The following is an 18,004-nucleotide window of genomic DNA, read 5'->3' on the forward strand; positions in this document are numbered from 1 at the left end:
TCAGTCTGCAACCATTTGGAGAGGGAAAAACAGTAAATCAGAATTACCAAAACTGTAGGTGGTTGACATGCATGCATGCATCCTGAGCTTTTTGTTCCCACATTTATGAATATTTATTAATATGCTAATATCTTAAGAATTATGGATTTAGGGAGCAAGGTATTTGGAAGCCACTATGAATTAGTGTCAGCATATGGAAAAAAAGTCTTTCTGAAATGTTCTTTTCTTAAGCTCTTGAAGAATATTGTGAAAAGTTATAGAAAATTTGCTGTAATTTATTTTGTCATATTTCTTTTAATAACACATTATTAGACTTGGCACAAAGATTAAGTACACATCCATACACAGACAGGATGGTGATAAAAGCATGTCATCCAGTTTAAGCTATGCATCTGTGTTTGTACGTGCAGTTAAGTTATCTCGGGGATATTAGCTTCAGCATTAGGGAGCAAGATATCATCTACAAGTCGAGATGCATTACTCTGTGTGTGTGTCTGTCTCTGTGTGTGTCTGTCTCTGTGTGTGTCTGTCTCTGTGTGTGTCTGTCTCTGTGTGTGTCTGTCTCTGTGTGTGTTGTGTGTGTCTGTCTGTGTTGCGTCTGTGTGTGTCTGTCTGTGCGCGTGTCTGTCTGTGCGTGTTGTGTGTGTCTGTGCGTGTTGTGTGTGTCTGTGCGTGTTGTGTGTGTCTGTGCGTGTTGTGTGTGTCTGTGTGTGTCTGTGTGTGTTGTGTGTCTGTGCGTGTGTCTGTCTGTGCATGTAGCCTTATGCTGTCAGTCATGAATACCACTTCTACTTAATGTTTTAGACATCACGTTGGACCTAGCGGTTATCGCTTCTTCGCCGATTGTTAAGCTGACATTGACCACTTGCTTTCCTTTTTTCTGCTTTGATTTCTTCAGCAAAAGAACCGTCGATCACCGTTAGGAAGTTAGTCATTCTCCTGTTCTGCAGAGATGACTGCAAATTCTTTTAAACTTTTTTGCTGTCGCACATCTTAGAAAAAAATGTCCTGTTTTAGGACAGTTTCTGCAAAATTTATAAAAGCATGAGACTGCTTCCTTTGTTGTGTATAACTACAACCACTATGAGACTTACATTTTAATTATACAAGTATTTCTTTCATTTCTGTTTTCCTGGAATATATTGTTAGATTGTTCTTTTTTTTCATATCAATTACTTTTGCAACATGTCCTGTATTTTGAATTTTAGCCATTTCTATTTGACTCTTATTTTTCCTTTCACCTGTTCCCCTAAGTTATTTAAACTCTGTACTTGTAGTTTCACTTGTTTTGCACACATCCATGACTTTTGATAATCTCAAGCCTGTTTCTTAAACTGCCTTGTTTCATCACTTCTTTTACCCGGATGATACTGTGTGTTATTAGTTAATTGTGTAGCTCATTAAGTTTGCAGTCTTTGGCTCTATCAGTGAAAAGTGTAAGGATCTATAAACATTTGTAAGGCTTTATGCCTTTATAAAGAATCAGTGGTAAATACATTGGCCTTATGCCTTTATAAAGAACCAATGGTAAGTACATTTGTGAATAAATGGTGAGTTCCTAATCTTTTAGTTCATTCCTGAGTTGCAGTACTATCCAGAAATATACTGGTTGGGTTGGTATGAGTTGAAAGCCGGACCTTTGCCAGACGAGTATGAACAGTCTCTGACAAAGTTCTGCTTTACTGGAGTTAACCATAGGGCATCAGAAAACAATTTTCTGTTCTTATCGACAGCAAGGCAGATGCTATCTTTTAGGAAAAAGATAATTCATTTGCATGCTTGATGAAAAAGTTTGCTTCGGTGATCAGTTTGTAAAAGAAATATGTCATTACATTATTTAAACAGAATGCACTCACATTTTCATTTCTAATTTTCACAGGTCAGATTCAGGCCAGCATCTGTAATGTTATCAGAAGATAAGTCGAATGATGCTTCAGAGATTACTTCTGATCTCGGTATGTTTTTCACTTGTACTACATCTAGTAAAATTAAGGAAGCATATTCATTTGGGGATGAAAAAGTTTTGACTCTTGACCTTAAAAATGTTTGCATTAATATAAAGTCTTACAGTTTGAACCTTAAAAAAAAAAATAAAATCAAGAAACAACTCCGTACATGGATACCTTGTGTGTGTAAGCATGTAAGTATTCACTTGTAGAAATGTTTCTAATATTTTTTGGGCAGCAGAGATTTTGTTTCTCACTCTTTTAGTGATGGAAGTGGGCTACTTGTGTAAGCTTTGAGCTGTTCAAAAACTGCTGTTTTAGGGCTCTACTGAGCTGTGTATATAAATCACAATGCAGTACTATTAAGGTAGGAATACTGTACTTATGAATAGGATAATGGGATGCTTGCTACTGATTACGTTGGAGAGCTAGACAGAGACAAAAAATTTCTAGACCAGTAATTTTATTGTTGTTGGAGAAATGCCTTTTCAGTGCATAATTCAGAAACGTGGTCTGCATGGAGTAACACTGGATACAGAAAATTCCAGGGCATTAATGTCTATATGATTCAAAGACAGTTGAGAAACAGATCCTGAAGCTTGACTGATTAAGGAAATAATGTGACAGTTATCCCACAAATAACTTTATAATTTTGTCACATATCCTTGAGATAGTGTGTGATGTGTAGATGTTGGACTGCATAAACTTGGTGGTCACGATGTTCTTCATGTTTCACTTTTGCAGTCATTACATTTGGGTATCTGCTGGCAGGTTGCCCTCAGTCCGCCTGATTAACAAAGTCTTGGGTCCTGCGTCAGTTGCTGTCGCTTCTTTCAGGTCGTCAGGGGTATAAAACATGCATCCGCCGCCATTACATCAGTCTTTCTTGCTGCACGGCGCCCAAAGCAGAAGCAGTTCGCAAGTGCCGATCGGCCGACTCCTGAAATTTTTGTTTTCGAGTTTCAGAACCGAAGTCTTCAATTAAAAGCTAAGTACCCAGTTGGGGAAACTTTTTCTTGCTCCTTACCGATGTCAGTAAAAGTTAATAATTGCATTACTTGTGGGAAGCAAATATCTCATAAGGATTTTCATTTGTACTGTATTCCTTGCCTAGGCCCTGACCACAACGTACCTTGCTGTCGGTTTTGTGCTAAATTTAATCAACGCATGATTAAACGTCGGTATATTTTTGCTTCTAAATATTTTGGCTCAGGATTTAATTATCCAGAAATGTCGGTTAGCAATCCGACTACCGGAATACCAAAATAATGCAAAGAAAAAGACAGAGACAGACCGTTGAGGTCCAAAACTGATGACGACGCTTCTCCTAAGCCAGTCGCCAGTTCACCGGTACTCAGTAAGGCACTTTCGCAGCCCCTGATACCCGCTACTTCTGATTTGCAGACCTCTACTGAGACCCATTCGGAGTCCGGTATGCCACGAGATGCTTCAGTTATGGAACCAGTGGATGTCTCTACCTTAGATGGGTCCAGAGCCGCTGTGCAGGCACCGGCTTCTGAGGGTGTTTTCAGGCCTACAGATTTGTATATTAGACCGGCGCCATCTTCAAAACTAAGGCCAAAATCTAAATCTATGTCTAAAAAAACAATGCCTGGGCCACATGTGCAGGCCCCTATGCCTAAAAACAAATGATCAAAATGGCTAAAGATTTAATTACTCTGATCAGGGGTAGCCAACCCCCTCCTTCTAGGAAGCCTAGGCATGACATTGATAATGAATCTTCTGAGCAGGATTCTATTTCTTCTGACTCTTCTAATGAACAGGATGTTCATTGTGCTTCACTGTTGCAGTCATTACTCTTGGGGTTATCCTACTGGCAGGCTACCCACAGTCGGCCAGAATTCCAAAGTCTGGGTCCGGCGTTGGTTGCTGTCGTCTCTTCCCTGACGTCAGTGCGCCAGGGGTATAAAAGATGCAGCCGACGCCATTTTCTTCAGTCTTTCTTGCCACGCGGTGCCTGAAGCAAAAGCAGTTTGCAAGTGCTGGTCGGCCGACTCCTGAGATTTTCACAGATGAATTTCGGATCCGAAGTCTTCTATAAAGCTAAGTACCCCATTGGGGAAACTTTTTTCTTGCTCCAGACCGATGTCAGAAAAAGTTAACAATTGTATTTCTTGTGGGAAGCAAATACCTCATAAGGATTTTCATTCTTACTGTATTCCTTGCCTAGGCCCTGATCACAACGTTGCTAGGTGTCAGTTTTGTGCTAGATTCAACCAACGCACTATTAAGCGTCGGTTTGATTTTGCTTTTCATCACTTTGGCCGAAAATTCAATTACATAATGCTGTCGGAACAGCCGATGACCGGAGTTTCTAAAAAACGCAAGGAAAAAGAGAAGGACAGACATCCGAGATCCAAAACCGATGAGGCTTCCGCTAAGCCAGTCGCCGGTTCGCCGGTTCTCAGTGAGGCGCTTTCACAGCCCCTGACACCCGCTACCTCAGAGCCACAGGCCACTGATGACTCCCACGTGGAGCCAGCTAGGCCTCTGGATACTCAAGGTATTGGACTCTCGGAAATCATTCCCTCAGATGGGTCTGGAGCCGCTGAGCAGGCATCTGCTTCTGAGGGTGTTTTCAGACCTACACAGCTATATGTAAAGCCTACTTCAGCTTCAAAAGCAAAGACTACAGCAGCTTTAAAGACAAAGAAACAAGTACAGCATTCTCCAGGGCAGACTTCCATGCCTACGAAACAGATGCTCAAAATGGCTGAAGACCTTATTACCTTGATCAGGGGTTCCCATCCCCCTCCTGACAAGAGGCCTAGGCAAGAGACAGACTCTGACTCTTCAGATCAGGTTTCCATTTCCTCTGACTCCTCTTCTGTACAGGAATACTCTCTTCCTCCGTATGAGGATTCTGATGCTGAAGAATCCATTCCTTCAGCCTCTCCTCCTGATTATTCTTTTGGGGAAACCCTGCATACCATGAGGGAGCACTTCCACTGGGAGAGCCAAGATTACTCAGAATCAAAGAAAAGGTTTAGATATTTTATTTTACTTCCTCAGCACAGGCCTCTTGCTATTCCCCCTGTGCTAGACATTGTAGATGATGTATTTTCAGAGTCCGGCCTTTCTCCAGATTCCTTACCTCCAGCTCCTGTTAAACCAGATAGATACTACAGGGTTCCTGATTCACATAAATTTCTTTATAAATACCATGCTGCTGACCCAGAAACTATTTCTCAGGGTCCCAAGGGGGTTAAGGCCGCTACTGCAAAAAACCCTGTCCATTCTGACAGGGATTCAAGGGCACTAGACAAATGGGGGAAAAAGGTTCATACTTCCGCTACTTTGGCTGTGAGGGCTTTAAATTGTCAATTTCATATGATTAAATATCAGCAATACTTAATGTCACTGTTAAAACAGAAAATGTTGACTAATTCTGATTGTACAGAAAATAAGGAAATACAGGATTTATTGCATGCAACTGAACAAGTGGGAAAGCATACATTGCAGTGTGGTTTTGATTCTCTGGAGGCCTCCTGCAGGGCCGCAGTTACGGGTTCTGTCATTAGGGAGCATGCTTGGTTAAAGGAACAAAATCTGCCTGATCATGTTAAAGCAAAATTATTAGATGCTGCATTACAGCATGATACTTTATTTGGTGTTTTTGAAGAAAATGGAGGACAAAGCGAAATCTATGCAAACGGTAAAGGATTTCTTACAGGTTCAGCCACCAAAATTTAGCAGGAACTGGCCTACAAAGAATTGGTCCTTTCCAGTGTCGGACAGGCCACAAAGAGGCAGATACAGACGTCCCAGAGGCAGATCCCAGCCCCAGGGCTCATACAGGCCTAAACAGTGGGGCACTTCTACCTCCAAAAGTGGAGAAGACAAAGCACAGCCATACAGAAACAGTCCCAATGACTTGCCTCTGCCAGCACCAAGCAATTCTTCTTGCAGCCCCCTTAGGGGGAAAACTAGCACTTTTCTCTCAAAATTAGCACATTATCACCCAGGACAAATGAGTATTGAATATAGTGTCCCAGGGCTACAGGTTCCACTTTCACACCCTGCCATAGGCAAAAGGTATGCCAAACCTGCCACACAATCAATGGGCAGAGGCACAAAAACAAGCTTCGTCCCTTATGAACACGAGGGCCATTCAGCAAGTGCCACAGCAAGAGCAGGGACAAGGATTTTACTCAAGACTTTTCTTGGTCCCCAGAAAGGACAAAGCCTGGAGACCAATACTGGACCTGTCTTTTCTAAACACATTTCTGGACGTTCCAAAATTCAAAATGTTAACTCTGCAGCAGCTTATGCCCATGCTAGGCAAGAAGGCTTGGCTTGTAACTTTGGACCTAAAAGAGGCATACCTGCATATACCAATCAGATAATCTTGCAGAAGATACCTCAGATTCATAGCTGGCTCAATGCACTACCAATTTTTTGCACTGCCCTTTGGCTTATCTACTGCGCCCAGGGTCTTCACAAAATGCCTGGCACCAGTAATTGCATTTTGCAGACAAAGAGGAATTCAAATTTTTCCTTACTTGGACGACTGCCTTATACAAGCAGAGAACAAGGACACTACTAAAGCATCTGGCGTTCGTAAAAAGATTATTAATTTGCCTAGGGTACACAGTAAACGAAAATAAATCAAAACTAGTACCCTCTCAAGAGATAATATTCCTGGGTGTAAGCTTAAATAGATGGCTTATCTCACACCAGACAAACAAAGGCAACTAACTTCTTACTTCAAAATGTTGGCAACAAAGACCCAGTTATCTGCAAGAAAAATTCTACAGGCTTTGGGGCTTCATGGCATCCTGCATTCTGTTAATTCCATATGCCAGACTGCATATGAGGAAACGTCAATGGTACCTAAAAAGTGTCTGGACTTAACATTGTCAAAGCCTGGAAGCATTAATTAACCTCATTCCATGCCTGCAGCAGGAGTTTCGATGGTGGGCTCATGCCTGTCACCTCAACAAGGGACAGCCATTCACTCTACCCACAGCCAGGCAGTCAATAACAACAGATGCATCAGATTATGCCTGGGGAGCACACATGGCAGGAAAATGTATTCAGGGCACATGGTCCACAAGCCAAATGCATCTGCATATCAATCGAAAAGAGATGCTAGCTGTTCAGAATGCCCTGACAGCTTTCAAGGATCTACTCCATCCAGGACAACTACTGATAAGGACGGACGATACTACAGTCATGTTGGACATAAACAAGCAGGGAAGCACGCATTCCTACCCCCTCTGCAGACAAGCCATGACATTGTGGAACACAGCATTGACTTATCAAGTACACCTGCAAGCACAATTCGTGCCAGGAAAGAACAGTACTCTGGCAGACGAACTAAGCAGAAACCTTATGAATCTCCACGAGTGGAAACTGGATCCACAAGTCTTCACCATGATAACAAAGGAATGGGGATGCCCAGATAGATCTATTTGCCTCCCCTCACAACTGTCAACTACAGAAATTCTGCACAAGGACTTATCACAAACAAGCATGGAAAGTGGATGCTCTTTCATTCAGCTGGAAAAGTCTAACAGTATATGCCTTTCCTCCACTGCCTCTCCATCCCAGGGTACTCCTAAAGGTCAGACAAGAGAAGCCAAGAATGATTCTGATTGCCCCAGACTGGCCACGCCAGCACTGGCACCCGATCCTAAAAGGCTTGTCTCAAGGCCCAGCCTGGACATTGCCTCTAATTCCTCACTTACTGACCCAGCGAAATAATCAGATTCTGCACAGCCAACTCAGGACCCTAAATCTGGCAGCATGGCGGATAATGTAACCATTCAAAGTAAACCTCTCTCTCTAAAGCAGTGAATGATGTTATTTTGGAGGCCAGGAGGCCCAGTACCAGAAAATCTTATGCAGAAAAATGGAAAAGATTCTGTGCTTGGAACCAGGCACAATGAATTGACGCATCTGTTCCAAATATTCCTCAGATTTTACAATACCTAACTGAGATGCTGGACAAAGGCCTATCCTTTTCATCAATTAAAATTCATGCCTCTGCCATTTCAGCTCTTTACAATATGGAACCTCCTATTTTTTCCCATCCATTGCTAAGGCAGTACCTCAGAGGGGCCAAAAACATAAGACCTCCAAGGAGAGCCCCAATACCTGCATGGGACCTCAATTATGTCTTGAAAAAACTCACACTGCTGCCTTTTGAGCCAGGCAATACAGCTGATATAAAGATGTCCTTCAAGAATGCAACTGCAGTCATAACATATGGGTTGTCCTGCCTCAGGCAGCCCTCGGTCAGCCAGATTCCAAAGTCTGGGTCCGACGTCGGCTGATGTCGCATTTCTCTCCGACGTCAGAGCGGCTGGAGTATATAGGCATCAACCGACACCATATTCTTCAGTCTTTCTTGCCGCGCGGTGCCCGAAGCAGAAGCAGTTCGCAAGTGCCGGTCGGTCAGCTCCTGTATTCTTCGTAACCGAAGTCATCGAAAAAGCTAAGTACCCCGTTTGGGACCTTTTCTTGCCTCAGCCGATGTCAGAAATTACTGAACAAGTAAATAATTGTTTGTCTTGTGGTAAACAAATACCTCATAAGGATTTCCACTCTCACTGTCTTCCTTGCCTTGGCCCAGACCACGACGTCTCGGCCTGTGCCGCCTGTGCTCGCTTCAACAAGCGCACTCTCAGGCGCCGGGCGGAGTTCGCTGAAGAGTTCTTCGGCGAAAAATTTGATTATACAATGCCGTCGGAACAACCGACAACGCAGACTCCTAAGAAAAGAAAAGACCGGGACCGACATCCTCGGCCCGCGTCTTCCACCGACACCACGCCAAAACTAAACGCGAGTGCCCCGGTTCCCTCTGAGGCGGTTATTCCACCGCTCCAAACCGAAGACACCGCATTACCGATACCTCCGATACCGGAGGCCACTCCGACGCCAGTTATTGATTTTCCTCCGGATACCGAAACCGAGGAAATGCCCGAGACCATTGCTGTTGATAAGGTCACCCCTGCACGTGGAGCGGCAAGGCCTCCCATGTCCATGTCTATCAAGGCCTACACACGTGCCAAGGCAGCCAGCAAGTCCAAGCATCTTACTGCTAAAACCTTACCTCAGATTACTCCTGAAACTCAAATCATGTCCATGGCCGCTGATTTAATTTCCCTGATCAGGGGTTCCCAGGCCCATCCTGAGAGAGGATCCCAGCCTCCTCCTGATAAGAGGCCCAGGGTTGAACCCTCTGATCCTCTGCCTTCAGATGAAGATTCTGAGGATGAGGACTCTGTTCACTCCGAAAGCCAGGAAGAGCCCTTCCAGACCTATGAGGAGTCAGATGCAGAGGACTCCATTCCCTCGGCCTCTCCTCCTGAGGATATTTCTTTTGGGGAAGTTCTGCATTCCATGAGGGAGCATTTTAAGTGGCAAGGCCAGGAATTTTCTGATTCCAGAAAGCGCCTTTGAACCTTCCTCAAAAAGCCTCAACACAGACCCTTAGCTATACCTCCTGTTCTTGATGTTTTGGATGACCTATACTCTGACTCCAGTGTTACCCCTGATACTCTTCCTCCTGCTCCTGTCAAGCCTGACAGATACTATAGGGTCCCAGAAACCCATTCTCATTTATTTAGAGCCCATGCTGTTGATTTAGAAACAATTTCCCAGGGGCCTAAAGGGGTTTCAACTACCACCTCCAAAAATCCTTTGCCTTCCGACAGGGAAGCAAGGTCCTTAGAGAGATGGGGGAAGAAGGTCTACACCTCTACTACTTTTATCTATGAGAGCTCTCAATTGTCTCTTTCACATGTTTCAATATCAGGATTTCCTGTTAGATGATTTACAGAAAAGTTTGGCCTCTCCTGAACCTTTAGATAGGAAGTCTCTGCAGGAGGCTGTGCATAACTCTCAGCAGGTTAGCAATCATTTTTTACAGTGTGGATATGATGCATTGGAGGCTTCATGTAGGGCAGCTATGACAGGGGCGGTCATTCGTAGACATGCATGGCTAAAAGAACAACCTTTACCAGATCATGTTAAGGCAAAACTTCTTGATGCACCCTTGGAAAAGAACAAGCGTTTTGGTGCTAATGCTAAAGATGTGTTAAAGTCCATTGAGGAAAAAGCCAAGTCAGTTCAGACAGTCAAGGATTTCCTCCAGGTTCAGCCGCCCAGATTCAGCAGGAACTGGCCTTCTAAAAACTGGTCCTTTCCTAATCCTGAAAGATTTCAAAGGGGCAAAAACAGGCATGCCCGAGGAAGAGGACAATACAGAGGATCCTACAGGGGACGACAATGGCAACCAGCAAACCAAAGAAGTGACACAGGGGTTTCTCCTGCCCCGCAGGGACAATCTCAATGACTTTCCTCTACTTGCGCTGACCAAGGAGCAAACAGAAGCTCCTTTGGGCGGAAAGTTATCTCTGTTTTCAAAAAATTGGCACAAACTGACAAAAGGCAAATGGATTTTGGACATTATAGACCACGGTTACAGGTTCCACTTTCATACCTTGCCAAGAAAACAAGGCATGCCAAACCTTCCACAAAATCAGAGGGCAGAGGCTATCAAGCAAATTTCTCTGCTTGCTCAGATCAAAGCAATAGAAAAAGTTCCACAACAAGAACAAGGTCAGAGGTTTTATTCAAGACTGTTCCTTGTTCCAAGAAAAGAATCTCAATGGAGACCAATACTGGACTTGTCCGCTCTAAACACTTTTCTCATAGTACCAAAGTTCAAAATGCTGACTTTACAGCAACTCCTTCCCATGCTGGGCAAGGGGTCTTGGCTGCTTACTCTGGACCTCAAGGAGGTATACCTGCATGTCCCTATCAGACACAGCTGCAGAAGATACCTCAGATTTCTTGCAGGGCCAGAGCACTATCAATTCTCAGCATTGCCATTTGGCTTATCTACTGCACCCAGAGTATTCACGAAATGCCTGGCATCAGTAATTGCTCATTGCAGGCTCCAGGGATTCAAATCTACCCGTACCTGGACGACTGCCTCATACAAGCGGACAACAAACTAACCTTGACAAAAAACTTGAATTATGTCGTACATTTGCTACAGGCTGTGGGATACACAGTCAACTTTCAAAAGTCAAGACTTCAGCCATCCCAGCAAATAACCTTCTTAGGAGCCAAACTAGACACAGCCTCTCAAATGGCTTACCTGACAGAAGACAAGCAAAAGAAGTTAACTCATTACTTCAAAAGTTTAGCAAAGCTCACCCAGATGACTGCAAGGAGTTTCCTACAGGCCCTGGGTTACATGGCATCCTGCATTCTCTTGGTCCCACTAGCAAGACTACACATGAGAAAGCTTCAGTGGTGCTTAAAAAGCTTATGGTCTCAACACAGCAACAACCTAGAAGCAACTATCCCACTCATTCCATGTCTTCAAAAGGAATTTCTATGGTGGGCCACAGTAAGCCAGTCAAACACAGGCATGTCGTTCAAAAAACCTCAGATAACACAGACAATGACCACAGACACCTCAGACCTTGGATGGGGGGTGCACATGGAGGGCAGATGTATTCAAGGGCAATGGTCCCCAAAGGAAACACATCTGCATATCAACCAAAAAGAAATGCTAGCAGTAATGCATGCCATCGAGGCCTTTGGACAACAACTTCAACAAGGCCACCTACTAATACGGACAGACAACACCATTGTGATGTGGTACATAAACAAGCAGGGGGGCACTCATTCTTACCCCCTTTGCAGACTGACAATGAATCTTTGGGAAAAATCACTGGGTCTAAACATACAGCTACAATCCCAGTTTGTTCCAGGCAAAGACAATGTTCTGGCGGACAGTCTAAGCAGGAATTTCCTAGACCCCCACGAATGGAGGCTTCATCCAGACATCTTTATACGACTCACTTCGACATGGGGCAGGCTGGACGTGGACCTATTTGCCTCCCACCTCAATCATCACTTACAAAGGTTCTGCTCAAGGACATACCATCCACAAGCATGGAAAGTAGATGCCCTCTCATTCAACTGGGAGCTCCCTAATAATTTATGCATTTCCACCCCTGCCACTGATGACCACAGTGTTATTAAAGATCAAGGCAGAGCAACCGAAGGGGATCCTAATAGCTCCAGACTGGCCAAGACAACACTGGTACCCACTACTACGGAGCATGTCACAACAAAATGTGGGCCCTTCCACAATGGCCCCAGCTTTTGACTCAACACAACTTCAGGACTGTTCAGCCCAACATCCAGACTCTACAGCTAACAGCTTGGGAAATCCCATAAATAACCTCAATTTACCTCTCTCCAAGGAAGTTCAGCGGATACTAACTGAAGCCCACAGACCATCCACCAGAAATGCTTACTCAGCCAAATGGAAGAGATTCAGCATTTGGAATCCCAACAAGGGTCATGATGCATCACTTTTGAGCATCCCACTCATTCTGGAATACTTGGCAGATATGTTACATAATGGACTCCCATACTCTTCCATAAAAATACATGCTTCAGCAATCTCAGCTAGATACAACACTGATCCACCTGTGTTTTCACATCCTTTGCTAAGGCAATTTCTTAGAGGAATCAAGAATATAAAGCCCCCAAGAAAGGCACCAGTACCAGCTTGGGACCTCAATTTTGTCCTAGAAAAATTGACTCTACCTCTCTTTGAGCCAGCAGCTTCTGTGGATTTACAATTTCTTTCCTGGAAGACAGCTTTCCTGCTGGCCATAACCTCAGCAAGAAGGGTTTCGGAATTACAGGCCTTAATGGCAATACCACCGTTCATAACTTTTCACAGAGACAGGGTCTCCCTACGAACCAACCCTACTTTTCTGCCAAAAGTGGTATCCAGGGTTTCTTTAAATCAAGCAATTCACCTGCCTACTTTCTTTCCCAATCCTGAGAACAAAAGGGAAAGACTATTACATACCTTGGACATACACAGACAACTTCACTACTACCTAGACAGAACCAAGACCAGTAGGAAGTCTGATCAACTTTTTGTAGCTTATGCCCCTGGAGTACAAGGAAAAGCAATTTCCAAACAGACAATTTCAAAATGGATTGGAAATTGCATCAGATTCTGTTATTCCTTCCATGGAAAGAGTGTGCCAGCCAATGTCAGACCACACTCCACCAGAGCTACAGCCACCTCTACAGCCTTTTTAAGAGGGGTGCCTACAAAGGACATTCTAGAAGCTGCTACATGGAGCTCCGTGCATACATTTTCCAAACACTACAACCTCCCTTTATATTCCAGATCCAGAGCAGGCTTTGCTTCGGCAGTCCTGCAGGGATTGATAGCTACACCATCCTTTTCCTAGAGCATACCACCTCCCCCAGCTAAGCTATGGTTTTCAACCCATATGTTATGACTGCAGTTGCATTCTTGAAGGACATAGTACAGTTTTGTACCTACCATAAATGTAGATGTCCGATAGATATGCAACTGCAGTCGGGTTTCCTCCTTCCCTCTATGCCTTGGGTCCACTCCTCTCCCTATTATCCTTAGCTGGGGATATCTGTTATGGTGTATCTGTTTATTGCTTATTTATTGTCTGGAAACCTATTTTTGTCTTCCAATTTGATTACAGCCTTCATTGGAGGGCACCTGGCATCTGGGGCAAGAAACACTGAAGAATATGGCGTCGGCTGATGCTTATATACGCCAGCCGCTCTGACGTCGGAGAGAAATGCGACATCAGCCGACGTCGGACCCAGACTTTGGAATCCGGCCGACCGAGGGCTGCCTGAGGCAGGACAACCCATATGTTATGACTGCAGTTGCATATCTATCGGACATCTACATTTATGGTAGGTACAAAACTGTACTTTTTTTATCTTGGAAAACAGCTCTGCTCCTAGCAATAACCATTGCAAGACGAGTTTCAGAGTTACAGGCACTCATGGCTGTGGAACCTTTTATCATTTTCCATCCAGACAGGGTTTCTCTAAGGACGAACCCAACATTTATGCCTAAGGTAGTGTCCATTGTGGCCCTTAACCAAACCATTCATTTGCCTACCTTTTATCCAAACCTACAGAATAAGGGTGAGAGACTTCTGCATTCCTTGGACATACACAGACAACTACGCTTCTACTTGGATAGAACTAAAGCTTTCAGAAAAACTGAGCAACTTTTAGTGGCATATGCTGCAGGATCTCAAGGAAAGCCAAAATGGATAGGCCATTGCATTCGTTTCTGCTACTCACAACATGGCAAATCAGTGCCCAAGGGCATTAGGCCTCATTCTACCAGGGCAGCAGCCACTTAGCAGCCTTTCTCAGAGGAGTACCAACCAAAGAAATTTTAGAGGCTGCAACTTGGAGTTCGGTGCACACTTTTACAAAGCGGTACCATTTACCTCTCTACTCTAAATCCAGATCAGGCTTTGCCACTGCAGTTCTGCAAGGCCTTGTAGCCTCTCCTAATCCTATTTAGGCCCAGCCACCCAGCCTTAGCTTTGGGATTCAACCCAAGAGTAATGACTGCAACAGTGAAACACGATGAACATAGTACAGTTGTGTACCTACCATAAATGTAGATGTTCGAGTGTATTCACTGTTGCAGTCCAGGTTACCCACCTTCCTTCCCCCCTTTTCTTTGCTGGGACTTACCTATACTTCTCTATCTTATACAACCTATGTGGTGTATTTGCTTGTAGATGAAGGAAATGTTTATTTTACTGCATGCATAATTATTGGCATAATATTTTTAGCCTACCATTTTGGGGGCACCTGACATGTGGGGCAAGAAAAACTGAAGAAAATGGCATTGGCTGCATCTTTTATACCCCTGGTGCACTGACGTCAGGGAAGAGATGACAGCAACCGACGCCGGACCCAGACTTTGGAATTCTGGCCGACTGCGGGTAGCCTGCCAGCAGGATAACCCCAAGAGTAATGTATGCAACAGTGAATACACTTGAACATCTACATTTATGTTAGGTACACAACTGTACTATTTGTCTCTTCCTACTTATGAGGACTCTGATGCAGAAGATTCCATTCCTTCTGCTTCTCCCCGTGTGGATTTTTCTTTTGGGGAAACTTTACATACCTTAAGAGAACATTTCCGCTGGGAAAGTCAGGATTTCTCTGAATCTAAAAAGAGACTTGGGGATTTTCTTCTTCTTCCTCAGCATAGGCCTTTGGCTTTACCTCCTGTTCTAGATGTTGTTGATTATGTTTTTTCAGCATCTAGTATGGCTCCTGATTTTCTGCCTCTGGCTCCTTGTAAGCCAGACAGATACTACAGGGTTCCTGACTCCCACAAATTCCTTTTCAAAAATCCTATTGCTGTTCCTGAAACCATTTCTCAGGGTCCCAAGGGCATTAAGGCCTCTACTGCTAAAAATCCTACTCCTTCTGATAGAGATTCCAGGGCGCTGGATAGATGGGGTAAGAAGGTTTACACTTCTGCAACCTTGGCAATCAGGACTTTAAATTGTCAATTTCATATGTTAAATATCAACAGCATATCATGGGACTACTTAAACAGAAAATTATGTTAATTTCTGACTGTGTGGAAAATAAAGATTTACAGGATTTATTACATTCAGCTGAACAAGTTGGAAAACAACTTTGCAATGTGGTTTTGATTCCTTGGAGGCCTCTTGCAGAGCTGCTGTAACTGGATCTGTGCTAAGAAGGCATGCTTGGCTCAAAGAGCAAACTCTGCCTGACCATGTTAAAGCAGAATTGTTGGAAGCTCCTTTACAACAGGACTGTCTCTTTGGTAATAAGGCAGAAGAAGTGTTAAAAAAGATGGAAGATAAAGCTAAATCTATGCAAACTGTGAAAGATTTCTTACAAGTGCAACCTCCAAGATTTAGTAGGTACTGGCCTACTAAGAACTGGTCCTTCCCAGTCCCTTTGAAAGCTGCTCAAGTCAAATCCAGGCATTCCAAAGGCTCCAGGTTTCAGTCATGAAGAACTTTTAGAACAAAACAATGGGGTGCCTCCACCTCCAAATCTGGAAATAACAAGGCACCTCCCTATGGTAAACAGTCTCAATGACTTCCCTCCACAGTCACCAAGTACTTACCTTTTAGCCGCCCCTTTGGGGGGGAAACTGGCACTCCATGCACGAAACTGGCAACTACTTATTACCCAGGACAGTTGGGTTTTAAATATAGTATCCCAGGGATACAGATTTCATTTCCACATGTTGCCAATCCCAAACGGATGGCCAGTCCTGCCCCCACATCAGTGGGCAGAGGCCCAGAAACAAGTTCTGTCCCTCATGAACATGGGGCTATTCAACCAGTACTAGAAGAGGAAAAGGGACAAGGTTTCTATTCAAGACTTTTCCTGGTACCCAGAAAAGACAAATCATGGCATCCAGTTCTGGACTTAACCACTCTAAACACATTTCTGGACATTCCAAAATTCAGGATGCCGACTCAACAGTTACTACCTATGCTAGGCAAAGATGCCTAGTTGGTAACTCTAGACTTAAAAGAGGCTTACCTGCATATCCCAATCAGGGAATCCTGCAGAAGATGCCTCCGCTTCAAAGCAGACTACTTGCATTACCAGTTCTCTGCACTGCCCTTTGGCTTATCTACTGCACCCAGGGTCTTCACAAAGTGCCTGGCTCCAGTAATTGCATTTTGCAGGCAAAGACATATTCAAATATTTCCATACCTGGACAATTGTCTAATTCAGGCAGAAAACAAGGACATTCTTCTAAAGCATCTGGCATTTGTAAAAAAGGGTTCTAACTTGTCTAGGGTACACCATAAACGAAAAGAAATCACAACTGGTACCCTCTCAAAAACTTACATTCCTGGGTAAAGCTTGAATACAACTGCCCAGATGACTTTCCTTATGCCAGAAAAGCAAATTCAATTGGTGACTTACGTCAGACAGGTGGCCACAAAAACCCTGCTTAACTGCAAGACAAATTCTGCAAGCCTTGGGGTTCATGGCCTCCTGCATTCTTCTAATTCCATATGCAAGACTGCATATGAGGAAACTTCAGTGGTACTTAAAAAGTTTATGGAGTCAACATTGTCACAGCCTGGAAACATTGATTCCTATCATGCCTTGCCTGCAACTAGAGTTCCTGTGGTGGGCAGAGGCCTGCCACCAAAACAAGGGACTGCCATTCACTCCACCCCCTGCCGCCCAAACCCTAACTACAGACGCATGAGACTATGCTTGGGGGGGCTCATCTGGCAGGAAAGTGCATTCAGGGCAAATGCACCCCAAATCAAATGCACCTTCATATCAATCAGAAAGAGATGCTAGCTGTACAGAATGCACTGACAGCCTTCAAGGACTATCTTCATCCAGGACAATTAATGATAAAGACAGACAACACCACAGTTATGTGGTACATAAACAACACATTCCTACCCCCTTTGCAGACTAGCCATGGCATTGTGGAATATGGCCTTGACCTACCAAATACAACTACAAGCTCAATTCCTGCCAGGAAAGGTAAATACTCTGGCAGACGAACTAAGCAGAAATCATATGGACCCACACGAATGGAAACTGGAACCACAGATTTTCAACATGTTGACATGCAAATGGGGGAGTCCAGACACAGATCTTTTTGCCTCACCCCAGAACTATCAGTTGGACAAATTCTGCACAAGAATTCATCACAAAAAAACTTGGAAAGTGGATGCTCTATCATCAATCTATGCTTTTCCCTCTCTGCCTCTGCTCTCCAAAGTTCTACTAAAAGTCAGACAGGACAAACCAAAAATGATTTTGATTGCTCCACACTGGCCTCGCCAACACTGGTACCCACTCCTGCACAATGTGTCACACCTTCCTCTGTGGCACCTGCCTCAGACACCTTACCTACTGTCTCAGCAGAACTACCAAATTCTGCATACTCCGCTCCAAACTTTGAATCTTGCAGCGTGGCTAATCATCTAATTTCACCCTTGGCATCCCTCAGCAAACCTGTGATGGATGTCATTTTGGAGGCTAGAAGGCCTAATACTAGAAAATCTTATGCTGACAAATGGAAATGATTCTGTGCCTGGAACCAATCACAAGGAATAAGCACAGCAATGCCCAATATTCTTCAGATACTGCAATATTTAACTGAGATGCTTCACAAGGGCCTATCTTTTTCTACCATAAATATCCAT

At 44.0% G+C, this 18,004-nt stretch overlaps 1 protein-coding gene across 5 annotated transcripts in view; it reads left to right on the forward strand.

Annotated features, from left to right (window-relative positions):
* Window positions 1-18,004, forward strand: part of TRABD (TraB domain containing) — a 788,001-nt gene that overhangs the window by 143,850 nt on the left and 626,147 nt on the right. For all 5 annotated transcript variants that reach the window (XM_044088787.1, XM_044088786.1, XM_044088788.1 and 2 more), the window contains exon 3: window positions 1,880-1,955. In XM_044088787.1, coding sequence (XP_043944722.1) covers window positions 1,880-1,955 — 76 coding nt within the window. The remainder of the gene's footprint in view (window positions 1-1,879; window positions 1,956-18,004) is intronic.

Source organism: Protopterus annectens, chromosome 11.part0, assembly GCF_019279795.1.
Source record: "Protopterus annectens isolate FY-2018-M chromosome 11.part0, PAN1.0, whole genome shotgun sequence".
Taxonomy (NCBI): Eukaryota; Metazoa; Chordata; order Ceratodontiformes; family Protopteridae; genus Protopterus; species Protopterus annectens.